Source organism: Lissotriton helveticus, chromosome 3_1 (assembly GCF_964261635.1).
Source record: "Lissotriton helveticus chromosome 3_1, aLisHel1.1, whole genome shotgun sequence".
NCBI lineage: Eukaryota > Metazoa > Chordata > Amphibia > Caudata > Salamandridae > Lissotriton > Lissotriton helveticus.
The window spans coordinates 162364769-162386428 of NC_136061.1; the positions used below are offsets into that span (position 1 = coordinate 162364769).

Sequence of the window (21660 nt, forward strand, 5' to 3'; positions counted from 1 at the left end):
CCTGTTCCTCAACAACATTACTGTGAGTGAAAGATTGATTAAGAGACCTGCCCTTCCTCTAAGCCTCCTCAGAAGTCTGGGGTTTGATATATTAACACATGGCGCCAAATTCAAGTTCCTCATTGGGTACTGAACTTTGATCTTCAAGATCGAGTTACTCAGCAAATCTGTGGGAACCCACCATAGGTGCTTTAGGGACCTACACCTATACACAGAAACATTACACAGGAACATTTAGATTAAGCATGACAGGGAAATGATTAGATAATGTTATGGGGAGTAAGTATGTACACATAACAACCAATAGTTAGTCCAACATAAGTCTAAGGTGTCTGATCCTGGTCTGCCGCAATGTCCAATTGTCAACTATATTTAATATTTCCAAGATTTACAGTACCCTTTTGCCTTAGTTATGAGTCAGGATCTATCATGAGCGCTATCCAAGATGGTACCGAAGTCTTCTCCCCAACCAGATGTTAAAGGCATTTAAAATCTAATGAGCCTATGCTGGGTCCAGAGGTGTTTATCATCATGACAGGAATGTTGAAAAGTGATCCTTGTAAGACCCCATCCTCTGAGTCAATGAAGCCTGCGAGGGCCGGAAATCCTCACCTGGAATATGTGCCATTGAAAGTAAAATGTCTATTTTCACCCCAAGTGCCGCAATTTTCACCTTTGAGGTCAAATGAGACCCCTGCGATATAACAATATTAGTATCATGATAGTCATTAATGGGAAGTAGTAGCCTCATTTTCCTGGCATTAAGTCCACTGACATTCGAGCTCAAGAGATGGATGTCTCTCCTTGCTACTGGGCCATTCGATTGAGTGATATTTATAAGTCGGTGTAGCTGATAATAGTGTTTGGACAAAATATTGATTTAAAAATATCTTGAGACAGAAATATCAGAAATTAAATATTGTGACATGCAAATATTGTTGACAAGAATCTATTTTTTTTAGGAAAGTGATATTGTAAATTAGATCAATGTTGGTATTATCATTTTCACTAACAGTGGTTATCGTTTTTCAATAATTGTTATGTGTTTTAAGGATATAGTAGCTGGATGTGTTATTATTGTTCATATAACTGTTAATTGTTTTTAAAATCTAGCTTGTAATAAATGATTTAGAATTTTTTAGTTCATTTTTAATACTTATTTTTGTTAAACCTGTTTTTTATTATCATAACTTTTCATACATCACAGGCATAGTAATACATTCTTTTATCTTCTTCGCTCATATAACCTTTGTGACACAATTTTGTGGTGCAGAAACATACATGTAGGTCAGAGAATCTTCTCTTTAACTGCGAAGACCAGTATTACCATGAATTATACAACTAGTTTCTCTATTCCCCCCAAAGTTAAGCTCCCTCATGTATCGTGACACGATGTCCTCCCGAATCGTTGCCCTTGTGGCAGTCTCATGGGTTTGCCCGGGAGGAAGTCGCATCAGAGAGAGAACCAAAGATAAAATACAAAAAGAGAATAAATAGAGTAAGATAAAGGAAAAATGTGAACTTAAATTAATAAGCCTGGTTGAGGACCTGTGTGACGTCGGGAGTGTCTGTAATCATTACGAGGACTTTTGTAGGAGTGGTGGTCTTTTTTGGAATTGGATGAGGTGTAGTGCCCTGATTCTTGAGGGGCAGGTGGTTAATGGAAGCCCCTTGGATAGGTAGCTAACAAGTGGGCCCCGGGTATATTAAAAGCTTTTGTTTTCGTCTCTAAAGATGTCACACATGCGTTCCATAAAGAGTGCCCGCCATAAGCGTGCGTGCCATTGAGTCAAGGCTGGTGCCTCTTTCTTTTTCCACGCCGTCGCTATGGACTTCTTGGCTGCCCCCAGGCAGAGCCACATTATGGCTTTATCTGCTGTTGTTATTTCAGACTGTAGTCTCTGAGACCTTGGAGTGCAAAGTCTGGAGTTTTTGGAATCGGGTAACCGAGAATCTCCTTGATTTGGGCTAGGATTTCAGTGCAAAAAGTCCAAATTGTCGGGCCTTCCCACCATATATGGCGGAAGTCCCCCAGTAGGCCACAACCGCGCCATCAGAGGTCCACGGTATTCGGGAATATCTTTTTTAATTTCATGGGGCATAAGTACCAGTCATAGAGAATCTTATAGTGTGCTTCCCATTGTCCCAGCGAGTGGTTGTGTCATCTGATGTCTCTCCACAAGTACTTCCATTGTGCCTCTGTAATGTCGTGACCTAATATGCGTTCCCAGAATGCAGGGTGTCGTGGGGGACTGGACGGTAGTGTTCTTAACAGTAGTGAGTAAAGCAAGGAGATGGCTTCTTTCATTGTCCCTGTCCCCCTTACAAAGCGTTCTATTGCTGTGAGTTCCCTTGTGGCTCCCTCTCTAACGTCAGGCTGAAGGACCCAGTGTCGCAGTTGGATATAGTGAAAGTATTCAGTGTGTGGGAGATTAAAGTTCCTTTGGCAGTTTTCGAAGGTCAATATGTCCCAGTTATGGAAGATATCAGCTTAAGTAAGGCAACCCTCCTCCTACCACGCATCGAAGGGCTCGGGCTGCATCTCAGGAGGGAACGCCGGGTTGTGATGTATGGGGCTGAAGGGCGAAGGGAATTTTAACCATTCCGTCTGTTTTAGTATCGTACCCCATATAGTTGAAGTTGTTCTAGTGGGAGGGCTTAGATATATATTCGCGGGTCGGTCCACCCTCGGTTTTCAGAGCATATCCCAAATCGTCATCCCAGCCACTGCTCGGTCCATATGTAGCCAGTGTCAATCTGATTCACGTTGGGACCATTCCACCATGACATGTAGTTGTGATGCTCTATAGTACATAATACTAATTTATAGTGTTGTAACGAGTTGTTGGGTTTGTAAGGGAATGGGGTGGGAAGTTAACTAGGTAATTAAAAATTCCTGAATACATTTTTATTCATATGATTGATATTTATTATGTCATTTATGTAATACGGATTTATTTATGTTGTATGTTACTTGCAGGCTGTTAGGTTTGCGGGGGTATAGAGTGGCAAGTCAATTTGGGAATAATTAACAATTAATTATTGAGTGTTAATTATTTAATTGATTTTGCACAATCTGCATTTTCAACATAGCTGCGGGTGCTGCAGTCAGCAGCACCCACCGCAATGTTAAATTGCAAGATGCGACCGCCATCCTAATTTGGAGTGCGGGACCGCCGCATGCATGGCGGGCGGTCCCGATCCCCACCGCGATGGTGGACGGACTCTAGTCCGCCCGCCATCGTAATGACTCCATATGTAAATTGATTTCAGTTTTTTTTAACATACATTACCTACTGGCAGTCACCAGTATGTAGTTATAGATCGTACTTAGATTGCACAGGAAACATGATTTTTGACTTGCTTATACCTTCCACACAGTTTGACGAATCTTCACTAAGTTTTCCCAAAAAAAAGGAGCCCAGTTTGTCTAGTTCTCGCATGGAAGGTTTTGGAGTGATTTATCAAGTGGGGGCAGAAAAAAAGGAGGGGGTCAAAAAAAGTGCCTGTTCCGTGCAATTTCCCAATGGGATTTTAAACAAGACTACAGCCCAAACTTCAGGACAGAATTACAACAAATATGGCAGGGAGGTAGTTCTTGTTCCAGAAAGAGCCCTTTTTGTGATTTGGTGTAAATGCGTTCAGTGTTTGCGGAGTTAAGGGAAAAACATAATTGTATATCTAGCAACACAGATCCTCAGTGTCACACACCACCAGCAACACCGTAATTGGCTGAGCACAATCTGACCAGGAGGGTGCAGCCGCCATTTTAAGTATCAGGAAATGTTCCTGGGTCTTAAAATGTATCTTATAAATTATTAAAGGAGTTAGGGTAGAGGTACCCTGACCCCAAGGGTGTGTTAGAGGAGTGTCAGAGAAACCTATGTTTATTTATTTATTTATTTTATTTGAGAGTTTTATACAGCGCGAACAAGATCTTTGCAGATATCAGAGCGCTTTACAAGTAAAAAATACAAAGTAAAAATACAAAGTAAAGAAGCGAATATACAAAGTAATATATGAGGTAGTTAGGTACAAGGTGCTAGTTACATAGGTAGGTCAAAGGACATGAGGTAGGTCAAAGGTGTGGTAGTGTAGGTACACTGAGTATAGACAAACAATTGTGTCAATAGCATAAAGTGCCATAGCAAGGAGCATATACTTGCTTAAGCATGTTTAGAGTATTTAGAGTTTAAAGGTGGGCCTAGTTGAGGTGGGTGTGTGCAGGATGTATAGTCCCACAGGTGTGACAGTAGAAGGGAAGTAAGGATGGTTGAAGTGGAGAGGGTAAAGTGTGCAAAGTCAACCAGGTGCGTCAACAATGTAAACAATATACATAATCAACCAGGTGCATCAAACATTATAACAAAATACAAAGAGTGAGCGTATACAATTACATAATTCGATAATACAGGGTACAATAGGCCATGGACGGGCAGGGCTTACAGAGCAGATTCATGAGTGATACGTAGTAATAGGTCATGTGTATTTTGCCATGAGGATCGCTTTAACTTCATTCTTAAAGATTGTGTTGGAGGAGATGAGCCTTGTTTCAGGAGGGAGTGAGTTCCAGATCCTGGGTGCCATTCCTGAAAAGGAGCGTTTATACTTTTTTTCCTTCCGAAATCTTCGAGGTTTCAGCAAAAGATTGCTTGTGCTCCTAGTAGTTCGGGAGCCACCCGAAATTGTCAACTTTTGAGTGAGGTAGGCGGGTGAATTCAGATGCACAGCCTTGTGTGTCATGCATGCGATTTTCAGTTGGATTCTGGCTTCAAAAGGTAGCCAGTTCAGTGATTTAAAGTCCGGGGAGATATGCGAGTGTTTTTTTGAGCCTGTGACGAGTCTCGCTGCGGCGTTAAGGGACGCTCTTAGGGGTGCCGTAGTAGTTAGGGGGAGCCCGCAGAGGGCGGTGCTACCGTATTCTATGTGCGGGATGACTATAGATTGTACTGCAGTTTGGAAGTCTTTGGCAGGAAGGAAGGGTTTAAGTTTTCTCAGGGTATTGATTTGGAAGTTCGCTCCTTTGGTTGCCTTGCTGATGTGCTGCTGCATGTTGAGATTGGTGTCAAGTGTTATGCCTAAAGATTTTGCTGAGTCTACTACGATGGGCTGTACATTTAGAGCCGTTAATTGCTTAAGCCATGTTTGAGCCGTGGATATTTTAGCGGGAGGTGAGATCAGGAGGAACTCGGTCTTCAGTGCATTGAGTTTGAGGTGATTCTCAGCAAGCCAGGATTGGGTGTTTCTGATCGTGGTGTTCAGCAGCATGATGTCCTTGGGAGATTGTATTTTGAGATAAAGTTGGGTGTCGTCGGCATACATGTGAAAGTGCACATTAGAAGCCTGTAGCAACGTGGTGAGAGGTTCCATAACTAGGTTGAACAGTGTTGGGGAGAGGGAGGATCCTTGAGGGACGCCTAGCGATACCGGTACCGGAGAGGACAGCAGGTTGTTGCTTTTGATTCTTTGTGTCCGGTTGTGTAGAAATGAGGTGAACCACTTTAGCACAGTCCCAGATATGCCCATTCTTGTGTTTAACAGTTCGAGTAAGTTCTCATGTTTGACTGTATCGAATGCTGAGGAGAGATCCAGAAGGATGAGGAGGCAGGTATCGTTTTGGTCTAGGATTTGGAGGGCATCGTCCACTATGTGAGTCATGGCAGTTTCGGTACTGTGCCCTGCTCGGAAGCCTGACTGATGAGCGTTTAGGAGATCAAACTTATCTATGTGTTTAGTCAGTTGTAGTTGAACGCATTTTTCCAACAGTTTAGCGAGAGTGGGAATGTTTGTAATAGGGCGGTAATTGTTTAGATCAGTGGGGTCTGCTGTTGTTTTTTTTAGTAGCGGTGTGACTTGCCCTACTTTGAGGGCGTTGGGGATGGATCCTTGTTGAAGAGAGCTATTGATAATCTTAGACCAGAGTGGGAGAAACCAAGGGGAAAAGTCTTTTACAGCGTTAGCAGGAAGGGGGTCAGAGAGGTGATTGGAAGGTTTCAGGGCGCTGAGCAGTCTGCCAATTTCTTCTACGGAGTAAGTGTCAAAGGATGACCAAGTAGCATTGTTCTTTGGTTGAGGTATTGCTGAGAGTCGGGGGTTGGAGTACAGGATAGCGTCATTGAGGAGATCGGAGATGTTGGGTATGAAATTGAGTTATATCGGGGTGTTTTCCATTTAGGGAACACAGGGATCCCCCAGGAGGTTCAGCACAGCCCTGTGTAAATCCACAATGGATCCACAAATCTTGATGCAATTTAAAGAAGAAAAAAAAACACTTTCAGATCCACTCAGACACCCACACAGGTATTCTCATACCTATTTACAGACCTGAACAGGGAGTCATGCACCCACTCACAGACCTATACAAGCATTCACACATCCACTCACAGAGCCATGGAGGCACTCACAGGCCCACTCACATACCCATGTAGGCACTCACACACCCACACAGGCACTCACACACCCACCCACAGACCCACACAGGCAATCACATACCCGCTTACAGACTCATGCAGCCACTCATAGAACCATTCATAGACCGACTTGGACACCTACTTACAGACGAACACCGGCACTCACACAGCTACTTATGGACCCACACAGGCAGTCTCACAGCCACTCTCAACCCCTTGCAGCCAGCCAGCCATACACACACACATACACACACACACACACACACACACACACACACACACATGTAGGCGTTCACAGAACCATTCACAGACTAAAACAGGCACTCACAGACTCAGTCACAGACCCATGCAGGTACTCACACAACAACTTACAGACCCACACAACCAATCACAGCCTCACTCACAGATACCCACTGACAGAACCACACAGGCACTCTCAAACCCACTGACAGTCACGCAGGCACTCATACACCCACAAATACACTCATAACATCGGCTCAACATCCTTTAATTCTGAGCAAATCACTGTATCTCCCAGTGCCTGGGAAAAAAATGTGTGTCCTTGTCTAATGTAACTACTGCTCATTTAAAGCACTCCAATACCTTCGGGTGAAATCTGAGCAATATAAAACTGCAAAAAAAAATAAAAAATTCAAGCAGAGCATTACAGTCAGTGGGTCAGGCGCAAACAGCATGCATTAATTGTTTTGAGTTGGCTTTTGTTTAGATTACAGAGGTAAAGCTGGGGTGGGCAAGGGGAGGGTGTTGTGTACCTTATATACTAATTTCATATAAAGCTTTCCTGATCACTTTATGACAGCAGAGGGCAATGTTCGACTTCTTAGTCATATAATTACTTCACAGTAAGTCGCATAGTAGTTTAAATACATTGTCCATGAATTACAGTTTACAAGTGAAATCTTTTTCTGACTTACACTTATCCTGATGTCGCACTGTAGTGTTGTACAGACATGCTTTTGTTTTTGTAAAACATTGGTTACTTGAGAGCAGCTGACACCCAGATAAAATAAATTACTGTCGAATGTGTTCATGAGAATGATAGTTTTACTTGAACCTACATTTGAAATGTCTTGCACACGATAAAATAGTTCTTTTTTGATAAAGATAGGGCAAATAAAGCCTCTCAACCTTTATGCATCCTATTATTTAAAAAAAAAAAAGAGACTAGACAGTATTGCCTTCTCCTAATGTTCACAAGTCTATGTATTTTGTGCAGTCCCTTAACCCCGACTATCTTCAGGATACTTTATTTTGACACTAAAAAAATAAATACAAAAATATAGCTTCCGCTTCAAAGGTCGAGCAGATAATTAACAGTTACTTGACCTGCAGGTCTGTCAATATTTGTAAGGTTTTTCGAGGCCTGCGAATGCGTTTTAAATTCACTCGCCTTGTGTAATAACTGAGAAGTGTCATATATTTGACAAGCGAAATTCACTCATATGCACCGTTAAGTCATGGATATGTCACACATAGGCCATCTGAAAACTTGGCAGCTATGAAAGGGTGAACTGGCAATGCTTTAGAAGTCATGCTTCTCATGCGATGCATGAAGTGCATAAAAAGAAGCTTGTTTCCGGTCCAGGGAAGGCATGGCTTGGCTTGGCAGTTCGGGTTGGACTGTTCCCATGTGGCACAGGGTCAGACTGATTTGCATATGGCCATGTCTGAACTGGGGTGGCAGGGTGGGCTAAAGAACGGTGATGGATTAAAACCAGATCTGTTGACTGGGTGTGTGTGTTTGATTGGTTCAGATGCTCCGTCCATCACCACCCCCTTTTGTACCAAAAAAGAACTATTTCACCTGCTTCTGCCCAGGATCACACTAAGCGAACCCTGTGGTCTTTTGTGTGAGTCGTGGGAAAAGTCGACCCATTCAATCACCAACAGTGAAGATAGGTTTTTTAAGTATAAAGTCCGACCTGCATTCATAACAGGGCATGCTTGTAGATGGTTCATCAACCTCTGTGTGTACTATAATCTACTACTTCCAAGTACTCTGTTGGGCTAACGTCAATGTGTACTTGGGGATGGCGTGTCAATATGTAATGCCCATGGTAAATCACCCAACATGCCTGTTATTGAACATAAATGTTAATGTATGATGAAACACAAGCCCAGTTAATGGTAACCTAGGTGAGCCCTCTCTAGTGAGCAATGCAGGAAATGAAGAAATTTTCCAAACCTTGATTTCTTTATTCTTGGTATAAATGTTGTCCAAGAAGTGAAACCCACAACCAACAAATTCTCTGCCACACCACTGATTTTTTTCTGTCCTTCCCTCTCCATAAAGTGCCATCCAGCAAATACATACCGACTACTCACTTGAAATAGTACTCAGCTGGCGGAAGTTCAGAAGCTGGCTCATTGGCCACAGACCACATCACGACTGAAGGCCTGTTTTTGTCTCTGCGAACTAGTTCTTCCATTACAACTAGATGGTGAGCGAGGGATTTGTTTCCAAAGCTTGCGCTAGAAGAAATAACAAACCATGTCAAAGAAGAGGTAGAAGTATTTTCAATTTCTGTATTAAATAAGTGTAGATCTCAGAGTAACATACCGGTGAAGATTCAGCCATTCAGAAAACCACATTTGTAGGAAATTACAAGCTGCCCTGTTCTTTTCGTTCAGAATTAGAATATCTGTTCTTCACTCAATTAATGGATAGATTTCATCTGCTCACAATGCATCTCAAGAATAGTGCTTGTACTAACAACACACGCATGGACACTTTATACTCCGCTACAGTATGCCCCGCAAGCGTCTTAAAAATAACTTTCCTTTCACTTTGTCCCTACAGTCATGTTCGTCAATGCATGGGTCTTGTGGTTGGGAATATGAATGAAGTTTGCAAATACAAAATGCCACTTTGAGTTTGTTTAGAGATATGCAACTGAATCATGGGATTCTTGGCCACAGAAACTACTATGGACAGATGCTTCAGATCGGACAGCATCAAGCACAGTATTTGTAATGACTGCTACATTTAGGAATTATGAAGAGACACTTACTGGATTGAGCCTGATCTAGCAGAGTGACCAGGCCACGTTTCATAGTTAAGAACCAGAAGGTCTGAACACGCTCCTAATGCTAAATAAGCAAAGAACCTGGGGCCAGATGTACGACCCGTTTTTGCATGCGCAAATGGGTTTGCGACCCGTTTGCGCATCCAAAAACTTCATGGGCCATGTACAAAGCCTATTTAGTGAGTTTCAATTTATTTGCGACTCGCTAAATAGGTTTTACGACTCGCTATTAGGAAGGGGCTTTCCCTTCCTAATAGCAACCACAAAGGTATGTAGCAATGTTTTGCGGTCACAAAACACTCGCAAATTACCACTCTCTTCAAGGGGGTGGTAATGGAGTTGCAAATGGGAAGGGGTCCCCATGGGACCCCTTACCCTTTGTGACAGGCTCTGAAAATACTTTTTTAAGGGCAGGCAGTGGTCCCAGGGACCACTACCTGCCCTTAAAAAATGAAACGAAAAAGTTTCATTTTTATTTTTTTTAATGCATTCCGTTATCCTTTAAGGAATACCGGCTGCATTAAAAGAAAACTGCTTTATTTAAAAGCAGTACCAGACATGGTGGTCTGCTGAGCCCAGCAGGCCACCATACCTGGGTGGGTCTGCCATTCCCAATGGGGTCGCACATTGCGAGTGGCTCATTAATATTCCTGAGTCTCGCAATTTGCGACCCCATTGGGAATCACAAACAGTGTCTTTGATACTGTTGTACATCTCATTTTGCGACTCGCAAATTCCGAGTCGCTATTGCGACACAATTTCCGAGCCGCAAAATTGTTGGTCGTACATCTGGCCCTTGGTCTTCAAATAATATGAACATCTTTCACTTGAGTCTCAGATGTGTAATCAGAGAAGAGACCCTTGAACATTCATGGATATCCCACCAAACCTCCTGCATCTGTTTCGGCAAATGGCCAGCTGTAGGCTATAGCCAGAAAACCTAAGCAAGGTACTTAAAAGTAATGACAAATCACTGCTCATCTAGCCCTAACTTATACCCCAAAATACACACATTACCTGGATTTTTCTAGTATTTATGAAACATGTTTCTCTAGCTACAATGCATGTACAGCATGCATAATTCATTTAAAGTAGGCATACTGTGGAATCTCTTCTGCTCTCCCCTGTGCCTTTTGTGTAAGGGGCTTCTGGCAGGTTGTTTTAAGCACTGTGCGTTTGGATAGAACTGTCTCATTCTTGCTATGTTACTGTCTCTCACAAGCTCTCTCTTCCGGTCGCTGACTGTATATATGTCTGTGTCACTGCTATAGCGTAAAGCAACTGAACAGTGGCCGAGAGGCCAAGGGCACGCTTTAAGACATAGTAGGTCAGGCAGACTTGACTGTTCAATCAACATCAAGTTGAATTCTGGAACTTACACTTCATATAATATTTTAAGTATGGACTCAAACAACTCAGGAAGCAAACTGTTGTTAGCTAAAGTCCAGTACTTGCGAAAGGTGTCATATATGCACTGGACCACTTGGCAGCGACAGATAGTGTCATTACCTCTGTTGTAGGATGTAGAAATGGTGGTGCCGTGCTTTCACCGCCACACACAATGTACCAACACACATTCCTCAGGGACTTGTACTCCACTGCGCACTGAATGGCTAATGCATGAGATGACTGGCCACTTGTCCTACAGCCGATACTGATTTTTGAGCAGGGACTCTGGGAATGCTTGCGTTTCCGCTCCCAGATCAAGCATATGCTTTGATTTCTTTACTGCATACAGGCTTTTTAAGCAAGCACAGCAATGACTTTGTCACTCAGTGACAGAATATGCACAAAGGCAGATGTTCAGACATGATTTCAACTGTGGATATTATTGTCTGTAAAGAACTGGGGTACAACTCAAAATACCTGCAAATTCTTCTACTAATATTAGACCCTTCTAGAAGTGCCCTGGATTCTTAGTGCTCATTCATGAACCTCTGACGTGGATCTGGAAGACAAGTCAGTCCTGTCTTGGAGAAATGGCATAAAAACATCCTTAGCCAAGGTGTCTTAAGAGGGAACAAAGACTGCTTGTAAATCACCAAGCTCTGTGAAAAGGAGCATATTAGACCAGCTGATTTACCCACCTAAGCAGGCTGATCACAGACCAATGATACCTTGGTATAATAAGGGCCATTACTGCAGATTTAAACGGTGGACAAATAAGATAAAATGCCGATAAATGAAAAGAAATGAAGATAGATTCCTTACGGTTCTTTTATACCCACTCCGGGGCATTCATCAATGACGACAATGCCATATTTGTCACACATGTCCATTATCTCCTCCGCATAGGGATAGTGACTCGTACGGAAGGAATTTGCGCCAAGCCACCTCAGCAAGTTGAAGTCCTTGACGATTAAAGGCCAGTCCAAGCCCTTACCACGGATCTAGAGAGAAAGCATTTAACAGGGTTAGTTTCCTTGACCCCTCAGTTACTATCCGGCAAAACTGAACTTGGTTCGTCCCAATAAATATTTTATCTCAGTACGAGACCCAGCAATGATTAGAATTTTGAAATGTAAAAAAATATTTTCTATCTTAAATTAAGCCCACCCTCTGCAATGGTAACATTTGCAAATTAAGCTACATAACTGAGTATATATATTTGTGTCCGGTCATGCCACCATGCAAGGAGATCACTTTGCAGACAAGAGTGCTGGAGGGGCAACACCAACAAAGCTCCCACTATTGAAAGGTAGTGGTGCTTCTCAGGAAATTCATCATATTATCAGTGATCGGCAACATTTTAAGACTTGTACAATTGCAGCCCTGCTCACACACCTTTAGTCTCAATTGAAGGATCAAAGGATTAGTGATATAACCCTGGCATTGGTGCAACAACTCTGTTAGTTTGCCCACTCTTAGAAATAAATGAGGAGGCATCGGTCCATGGTAATTTGTGCAAATCCAAAGAAAAACAAACTAAACATATGCTTTAAAAGGCAAAAAGGCTAATAATAAATGTCATAAAAAGATTAAGAATACAAAGTTTTTAAGGCCATTTTTCAAAAAGTTGTGTGTCTTAGAATGAGGAGTTAAGAGTAGTAGGAAGTAAGAGGAAAACAGAAAGGACCCAAAATGACCTTTTTTTTTAATAATCATTACGTTGGGAAAGGTTTAAGGCTGCATGTTTTAAATAGGCAAGGGAAACACGTCTTGTCAGGTTAATTATAAAGGTATGGTCAAATGACATTTTTGTTTGAAGATCTGGCCGCAAATGGAAGGAAAAGCGTCACGTGATAACAGCACTTAAGGTTTAATTTTCCTGCCAGTTGATTAAAATAGATGTTTCTTAGATTCATTTTAGTGTGGTTTTTACTTTAGGTATTTTTGTGCGTTTTAAGTCTCATTTATTCCCTGGTTTTTCATGATTAGTGATATTCTAGCTTTCCGCTATCCATTTTGTGTTTTTATTTAGATTTGCTTTTTTGCCGTTTTAGTTTAACTGTTTAACCTTAACCCGTTTAACCGCCGGTTACCGATCCTTTCCTAGGGCCTCCCGAGTGCTACCCTTCACATCTCTATAATTATATTTCAGGTGTGCCTAACAATGTTAATTATGGCAAAAATGATGAACCTTTAAACAATGCACAGACTTTAAAAAAAAACTTTTTTATTGAGGTTTTGTGGCATAATAAACATTGGCATAGGAAAGTAGCAGATTCTGCTAGCACAGTTACAAGGTGCATATAAAGGCACATATATTTTACAGTACAATAGTAGTATTGTATTTAAGGGTTACACGAGGCGTTCATGGTGACAAGGTATCACTGGTTGCAGTGGTAGTCATGAGACAGTAGTACAGGTACTCTGCGGAATCGCTAATGTGGGTGGAGCATGTATCTCATAAAACAGAGTAGTGTAGGGAGTAAAATATACCAGAGCCTGAAGGTAGAGCAGTGAGGACCCAGGGGGAGGTGCCAAAGGAGGGTCTCGTCAATATCCGCGTCAAGTGTCTACGATGCTGCGGGAGTGAGCAAGGAACGCAAGCTCAATTCTTGGACGGTTGGATGCCCCCACCAGAAAGGTGTTGGGTTTGTCTATTTGGAAGAGGGTGGGGGAGAATTGGAGGGGGAAGAACCCCTCCGTGGAGAGTAACCTATAGTGACTGTACAGGACGAGACCTGAGAGGGGTAATTTGGCATGTGCTCAACTTAGTATAGTTGTCTGGAAGGGCCAGTGAATAGCTTAGGAATAAAGGGAGCGGTCCTCTCATCATGGGAGCAAGGCGTCATCCTGGAGATCTTCACCCAATGCTGTCAGAGCTCATCCCATTCCTCTCCCCTTGGATATTTATGCAGACCTCTACTCTATTCTCTATGGAGGACTATGCTTTCTGCTTGTGATCATCATATTGTTGTCGAGAACCAGGATGGCACAGAAGGGGCGACTGTAGACTTCAACTGGACGTGATCGCTCATTTAGCTAAAAGAAGAGCCAGATCCTAGAACCACAACGTCACTCTATGTCTACGAGGGTGTCAAAATATCCCCAGTTCACAGCATTCCCACATGGGTCTGAGGGATAGGTCTTTACAACTGGGCAGGTCTTGGAATACCTGGGACCAATACTCAATCAAGAATGGTAAATCCCATATAATTTGACAGAAGTCTGACAGGGTCCGATAACAACGTGGGCAGGAGGCAGAGGTCCTGGGGAAAATTTTGTTAATTCAGGATGGGGAGAGATAGGCCGGGTGAAGGATAAAAAAGTGAATGAATTGGAAACAGGCATTATGTGAGTGTGTCACTGTTATTCAAGTGCTCTGGCCCATTCCCTTTCATGCATACCCTATTGGAATGCAGTCTCCCATGTCTCCCGAAGATGGTGCAGAGAGGATATAAGGGTAGGAGCATTGCAATCAGTATAGCCAAGTCACACTGTGTGTACTAACACCCACGTAAAGGGTGTGAGTAGGCTGACGACCAGTTGGTTCCTCATCCACGACCGCCCAAGTGGCTCGAAGCATGTGCGTATGGCGTAAGTCAACAATTGTACTTTATGCATAGCGGTTGTCTCAGAGATCGTGGATGACTGGAAACAATTATAATCGAATAAATCGCCAATGGTGTCGAGCCGCACCATCAACCAGGGCTCCAGGCACCAGGAGTCAATACTAGAGTGTTGATTGGTTATGCCAAGTAGTGGGATATTGGGGGCATAAATAGTCTTACGTCTGGTGTGAGCATGGAGTCTGGCCAGGGAGCATACGGCCACCTCAACCATCCGGTGCAAACCCCCGGGTCGTCCAGTCATAGGGGCGGCCTGGTTAAACAATACACAGATTTTACCTTTGTTTTATGATAGGTTTTTCTTTGCAATCAAATCCTCTTTCTTTTCTGTAATTAACAATTTATTTTACATGTTATATTTATTTCAAATGCTGAAACCTGCTACGATTTGTGCGTTCTAGTTGAAAGGCAAATGCTTCTACCCACAAGCCCTACCAACTATACAAATCTGGCCTATGCTTTAAAGTGCACTTAGGCTAGACAGCTTCTGCCAACAATCCACTTTGCTGTTTTATGCACTTCATTTTTGGGTGCTGCTGTTTCATTCAATTTACTCTTGGGAGGCACTCACTTGACGCAATAAGGAAATTGTGTTTAATTGGACTTTAAACTGTGGTGTCTGCATCTCAATCCTCCAAGAATATTTTCCTCAACTTAAAACCTGGCTCTTAAGTTGTTCTTGTCTGCGCGCCATTCTTGAGTAGTCATCTCTTTAGCGCTAGGAAGCCCGGTTAAGTCAATCAAGCACTTTCTAAATCGCTTTAACATAACATAAAGACAATGGAAGCGAGTTCTGTTTTGGAAGAGATCCATTCTTTTTTAACTTTACATTTATAAATGAAAGACCTAAACAAACTAGTTGGGGAAACACAGCAGGGACAAGAATACTTTCCTGTTGATAGATACCTTTAAACACGCTTGAGAAGTGGACATACAGATGTGCCTACAGCTGAAACAGTCACATTTCTCACTGAGCCAGTAGGGGACGTAAATGAAGTGGAAGGAGTGAGTGCAATTAACTACCCATGGAAGATAAATGCAGAGATTTTAGAGGAACCATTTTTTAGGTCGAGCGTAGCGAAGGGACCTCGTGTATACTTTAGTATACTTTGTAAATGGGGGAGGTGCACGCGCTGGGACAGGGGAGGTGCACGCGCTTTCAGTCTCGGATCTCGGATTTGACCTCGTGAGCGCGCATGTGTGCGAGCGTGACTCTGCCATGCGCTTAGGAAAACGAAACCTAAGAGCCGCGCAACGTGAGCTGTCTACGGTAGAAGCTCACGCGCGCGGCTCTTAGGTTTCGTTTTGACTGGTTTTAAAGGACAGTTATAACAAGAAACAGGTTATGCATGGAAATGTACACATTTATCTTTTAGTCACCTCGGGGTGCACAATGCTTGTTTTTGTAAATCACGCGCGTCTCTACCTATGCACCTGCAGAGCCGCGTGCGCCCCTCCCCTCCAAAGAGAGCAGGGGGTGGGGTATCCGACCGGAAGCCTGCCCTACGCTAACCACTCATCTTTACTTATTTACAATCTGTTTGTAGGTAGGTGGGCGTGCTGCATTTTCAGATCCTGGGGGCGGTGAATGGGTAGTTGTGGGGTTGGGGTGGAAATTCCAAAACAGACGGCCCTATAAAAAGGAGCTGATACCTAAACGCATCTTCCTGGGGGAGTGGTACAGGCAAGCAGCAGGCCGCGCAATCCTACCAGGGCCAAAGGACGCTCTCGGAGCAAACAGACAGACCCTGAAAATACGACAAACCCTGGAAGGCAGACGCAGGAAGACCGTCCGAGGCACAGCATAGGAAACAACCACCCGGAGTCAGGTATGGATTCTTTTTACGCACTTAGGCATCAATTTATTATGCCGTCTTTTTAATCTGTGGGTCAAGGATGCGAAAATCATGGGATGGGTTGGGGCGGCTCTAACTCTTGAGGGTGTGAGGCCTTACAGTACTCTGCACTCAGTAATGCACGTTTTAAAGACCGAATACGCCTAATATGTACCCATCTCCCCTGGGTTAATAGTTGCAAAAGGTACATAAAAGTCGTGGGGGAGCGGGGCTATAGCAGGTGTGGTAAATAGATGTGTTGGGTGAGGTTGCAGAAATTCGGCCCCATTAAAAGGTAAAACCCGCCTGTAGTGGGCACAGGAATGTAAAATGTGATTGAACAAATAACGCATTGTGGTAGACCCCGCTCATCCCCGCCGTTTGCTTCTCCCAAACTTCCAGGTCCCATCTCGATCATGGAGGCCGCGCTGACGGAGGGCGTCCATGGCGCTGAGGTGAGTTCGAGGGAGGTGCGGGGGGCGGGAATGATTTAGAAGGGCACACTGGTGGGGGCTGCGAAGAAGCGCACCCCGTCTTCCACTCGTTCACAGCCTACACGTGATTGTAAATATGCCTAAATGCCACTAAACTATTTGCAGCGGCCCTTCCCTCTTCCTGGTAGACGACTGACCATTGGAAGCACTTTTAGAGTCCCGAGTTCATCTTTTTATATGTGACTTGTTTCCAGGGGTGTTGGTCCCATTAAAGTAACTAACACCTGGTATGTGTCTAGAAACGTGTAGCCCGTGACCTCAGTCACCCGAGGTTGGTGTATGATTCTTGTAAAGAAGCAGGAGTCTACGCGTTTTGGAAGGGAGCACTCTCCTGACATTAATCGGTTCCCCTTCCAGGACTGTCGCACTGCAGTCTGGGACACGGCTTTTTATGCCAGCCCCGTACTTTATAGAGCGAGTCAAATGCTGCCCCCCCCCCCCCTCTAGTTGCCGGGAACATCAAAGTGTACATGTGTTTTTATAATCTGTACAATATTGCCAAGAGTAGCACAAACCTGCATCGCCATCTAGCGGCCACTCCTCCACACGCTGTGCTACCGCTTGTACTAGGCAGGTCTAACATACACCTAATAAATATTATGACGGACAGCAGAAGCAAGAGTGGGTGGCATCGGGCTGCGTTTGCACTGAGACTGTCTTCGGGTACAACTGTGTAATCATGGTGACTGAACTTACCATGTTGCACAGAGTAGGGCCTCATTCTGCCTTTTTCCTCCACAGGCCTTCACTTTTAGCTTCGAACCAGCAAAGTTCCCTTTCTGTCCTTTCGGGGCAGAAAACCAGGAAATCCCCAGAAGCGACGAGGACGAAGGTAAGGTGGCGCCCTCATATGGAGGTGTGAAGGGAGCTTATGCCCTTTCCTGAAACTTCACAGCAGGGTTATCTTAACGTAAAGTAAGAGTTGCTATTACTATCACACCGCTTAGTTGTCTGCAAGCTGAATGTCCAGTATCAATGCCGAGCCTCTTCCTCCGAGGTCACTGAACCAGTAAAAGGGATCTTTTTGCATATAAACCCATCCACCAATCAGGTGCGAGTTTTGCGGGTGTGGGCATATTGAGGATAAAGAAGAGTGGCTCGATACGTCTTTTGCTAAATTGTCCGAACCCATTTTTAGGTCTCCCCTATCCCATTCCGTAAGGAATGGATAGGGAAGAATCAGAGAGGCCAGGTATTGGATGGGCGTACATCAGCCGTGTGATGTGACTACAGGCCAGGTAATGTCCCCCAAGTGACTTGTGTTCCCACTATCTTTCCACAGCTTGCACCTGTTTAGTCCTCCCATGCACCCAAAATGTGCTGCATTATACCGCATAATTTGGCCTCTTTTTTTTATTTTGATTTTTTATACCCAACGCTGCCGCATACTATAGCCCAAGCTCTCTCTCTCTCTCTCTCTCTCTCTCTCTCTCTCTCTCTCTTCCCCACCTTTTCTCTCTCTCTCTCTCTCCTCCCCTCTCTCTCTCTCTCTCTCTCTCTCTTCCCCACCTTTTCTCTCTCTCTCTCTCTCTCTCTTCTCCCCTGTCTCTCTCTCTCTCTCTCCTCCCCTCTCTCTCTCTCCTCCCCTGTGTGTCTCTCTCTCTCTCTCCTCCCCTCTCTCTCTCTCTCTCTCTCCCCTCTCTCTCTCTCTCTCCTCCCCTCCCTTCCCTCTCTCCCCTCTCTCTCTCTCGCTCTCTCTCTCTCTCGCTCTCTCTCTCCTCCCCTCCCTTCCCTCTCTCTCTCTCTCTCCTCCCCTCCCCCCAGCCCGGAATACAGTACCACTGTGATCACAAAATTCTTAAGCATCCTGCAACACTGGGGATTTACAGGAATCCAAACACCAGCGTAAAGTAGTCGAACAACAATGACGTCTGTCTTATAAATGTCACAAAAAAATGTTAATATTTCACTTCTGTTCTTGGATTTTCGTGAAAATGTAAATGTAAATGTATTTCGATTTATATAGCGCACGAATCACCCAGGGGTCTCAAGGCGCTTGCTTAGGGAACCCGTCCTGGTATTCCCCTGTGAGATACCCCGGCAGGGTATCCATAAGGTGAAAGCCAGGCATCCCGCCGCGAGGGGCCGTAGTGGAGATTAAGCAAGCTATTGCCCAGAGTCGCAGAGTGTGACCCCGTGAGTCGAGTAGGCACCGGAGCGAGAATTGTCAAGTCCGTGGAATTTTTGAGCCCGAGACCCGCCGAGGCGGGGAATCGAACCCTGGTCCACGGCCGATCTCAGCTTCCGGGTCTGCCGCCTCTAACCACTGAGCCACGCTTCTCCACATATTGCCTTACAAATGCTATAGGTGTCACATTTGTGAAAGTTAAAACTATTGGCATTGTAAATGACAAAGCTATTACTTTAGCTATTACTATAGCTATTTTCACAACCAACACATAAATTAAAAAAATGTAATTTACAATACCAATGGCTCAAACTTTCCTAATGCGAGACCTATTGCATTGCAAATGCTTGTTATTTTAAATAGGTGGAAGTGAGATGCTTGCCCCTGAGGTGAGGACTCAACACGCGAGTGTAAGGTTTGCAGTGAGGACAGACGTGGTGGTAACCAGGGTGCTCTAGTCATCTGCTTATTATGGCATTGTTGCAATTGTTTGTAATGTCTGTAGAGGTTTGATAAGCACAGGGTGAAAGTGCATTGTGTATTCTATCCAGGGGTGCTTTAGCCTGCTTGAATAAGGGACTGCCTTAGCCCTGATATAGAGTCCCTCAGACCTGGCTTGAGTAGCTTCCTAAGACAGGAGGCCCGAGTGACTGCATGGTTGGACTGACTGAACCTGTATGGCACGGTAGAGGAGCTATGAAAAATAAGAACCAGCAGCTTGACCGTCTCAAAAACATTCATCAATGGACGGGTCTCAGCAGTCATTCGGTTACAACAGTGGGGCAGGTCATCATGTGTCATATCTTTAATAAAGGAAGGTACGGAGAGGACAAAGGACCAGTGCTGATGATTGCAGAGCACTTTGTGGTATCCGATCAGTTGTGTGATCGACAAGACCAATGACGAGGGTTATAGGAATTATTTCCCAACCTGTAGAACTTACCAGTTAATTATACACAAACTGAGTTCAATTACTTGTTGATAAGGAACAGCCGGCAAATAGGTACTATTAGTCCCAGAGCTAAGCACATGCATGATGACATGACCATGACAACGATGCAAAGGCTACTCTGGGGCTGGGGCACCGATGAATAGGACGAAGCCCTAAATGACATTCCATACAGGCTTGGATTACGTAGAATATCTCACACAAATAGGGACTGTCATGAGGTTCAGGGACCTTATCTCTTTGTGTAACCACCACCCACTCACAATTATGTGGAGTGTTTTGGCCCTAATATTAGAGTATAAAAGTGCACTTGAACTCAACATGAGGATTATGGGGTCATAGCCTTTGCATATAGGTCAAACTAATGTTGCGTTTCAGATACCCCAGACTTAGACCTCCAAACACATACACACTCTCCAAACTTTGTCCATAGACACCAATCCAATCTTATCCCTAGCATTCGGTCTACAAACTTGAGTATCCAGATTTTACACTGTAGACTCACCTCATTCTTCTAATACACTTCCCAAGCATCTCTCACACACACCCAACATAACACAAGCTTCTGATTCAAATAGTGATATAGTTGTGTATACACATATATTGTCTCTCAAGCTACACACTAAGGGCCGAACTTTACACACTCATACACAATCTCCCTGCTTTACACCCAGAGTGCTCAAGCTTTTGCACACACAAACACATTCTCTCCCTCCAAGCTTTGCCGCAGAGACCAGAGCTTTGCACACATTCTCCACTTACGTCTGCATCTTCATGTTTGTTGACACCGTGGAAGTAAAACGGTTTTCCGTTGATGAGGAACTGGTTCCCAGAGACTTTTACTGTGCGGATCCCCACTGGAAGCACATACACATCCTCATAAAGTTTGCTGCCGACTTTGGCTGTTGCTGTAACCTGAACCACAAACAAAGCAAAACAAACAAAACGGGTCTATTCAATCCAGAGTAAAATATATTTAAAGACAATCTTATAACAAGCACAAATGGTAAAGCAATCCCATATGACTGGCATCCCATGGATTGTAAAGTATTTTAATCTTTTACTAAAATGTCAAAAGAACTGATTTTATTTTAGACATCTTTAAAAAGATGTTTTCTATTCTGTGCTGCATGCAGGTCCTTCTACTGTCAACATGATCTTCCAGTTATTAGCTGAAAGCCTCTTATGGACCAAATCAAAAATTTACCATGGGCTTAGACCCCGTCCATTGCTTACGATTGGTTGGCTTTATTGTCACTCTCAATTGCTTGCTTCCGTAGCCTTCCACTGCTCACATTTAGGGAACAACTTTGTTCTTAAGCATTCCATGAGAGTGGATGTCATTTTCAGCTATCTACCTCATGTGCTTTACCCCCGCCATGTACTCCTGACCAGTGCGCTCCATGTTGCTCTCGCATACCCCACTTGCCTGCTGTCAGGGGACTGTGCTTTACGGTACTGGCAGATTCTCCGCTATGGTGGAGGAGCGTCGCCCCAGTGCTTTTGAGCAGTGCAAAGTAAAGGAAATATAAAATGATAATATCTTTCAGTTATTATCATCTAATGCTTCCTTTACGGGTGGGCAGGCGGAGCTGCTCTGCTCTAGGAACAGGGGAAGAGTGGTTTTCCTACTCCTAAGTGCGGACTTTCCCTGCTCTTCATGTTAGGTGCCATACAGCCTACATGAAGAACATGCACAGGCCCCCATTCCCTAGCTGAGCATCCAACCAGGACACTAAGACCAATCATAACGCTGCACTGTAGCGTTGTGATTCGTCAGGA

The 21660-nt window shown here is 44.0% G+C and overlaps 1 protein-coding gene across 1 annotated transcript in view; it reads right to left on the minus strand.

The window, feature by feature from the left end:
• The window catches only part of GUSB (glucuronidase beta), a 205581-nt gene that overhangs the window by 89612 nt on the left and 94309 nt on the right, over positions 1–21660 (minus strand). Inside the window, exons 6-8 of the mRNA XM_078679464.1 lie at positions 20641–20793; positions 11669–11847; positions 8757–8903 (exon numbers count right to left, since the gene is read on the minus strand). Of these exons, the coding sequence (XP_078535590.1) occupies positions 8757–8903; positions 11669–11847; positions 20641–20793 (479 nt within the window). The remainder of the gene's footprint in view (positions 1–8756; positions 8904–11668; positions 11848–20640; positions 20794–21660) is intronic.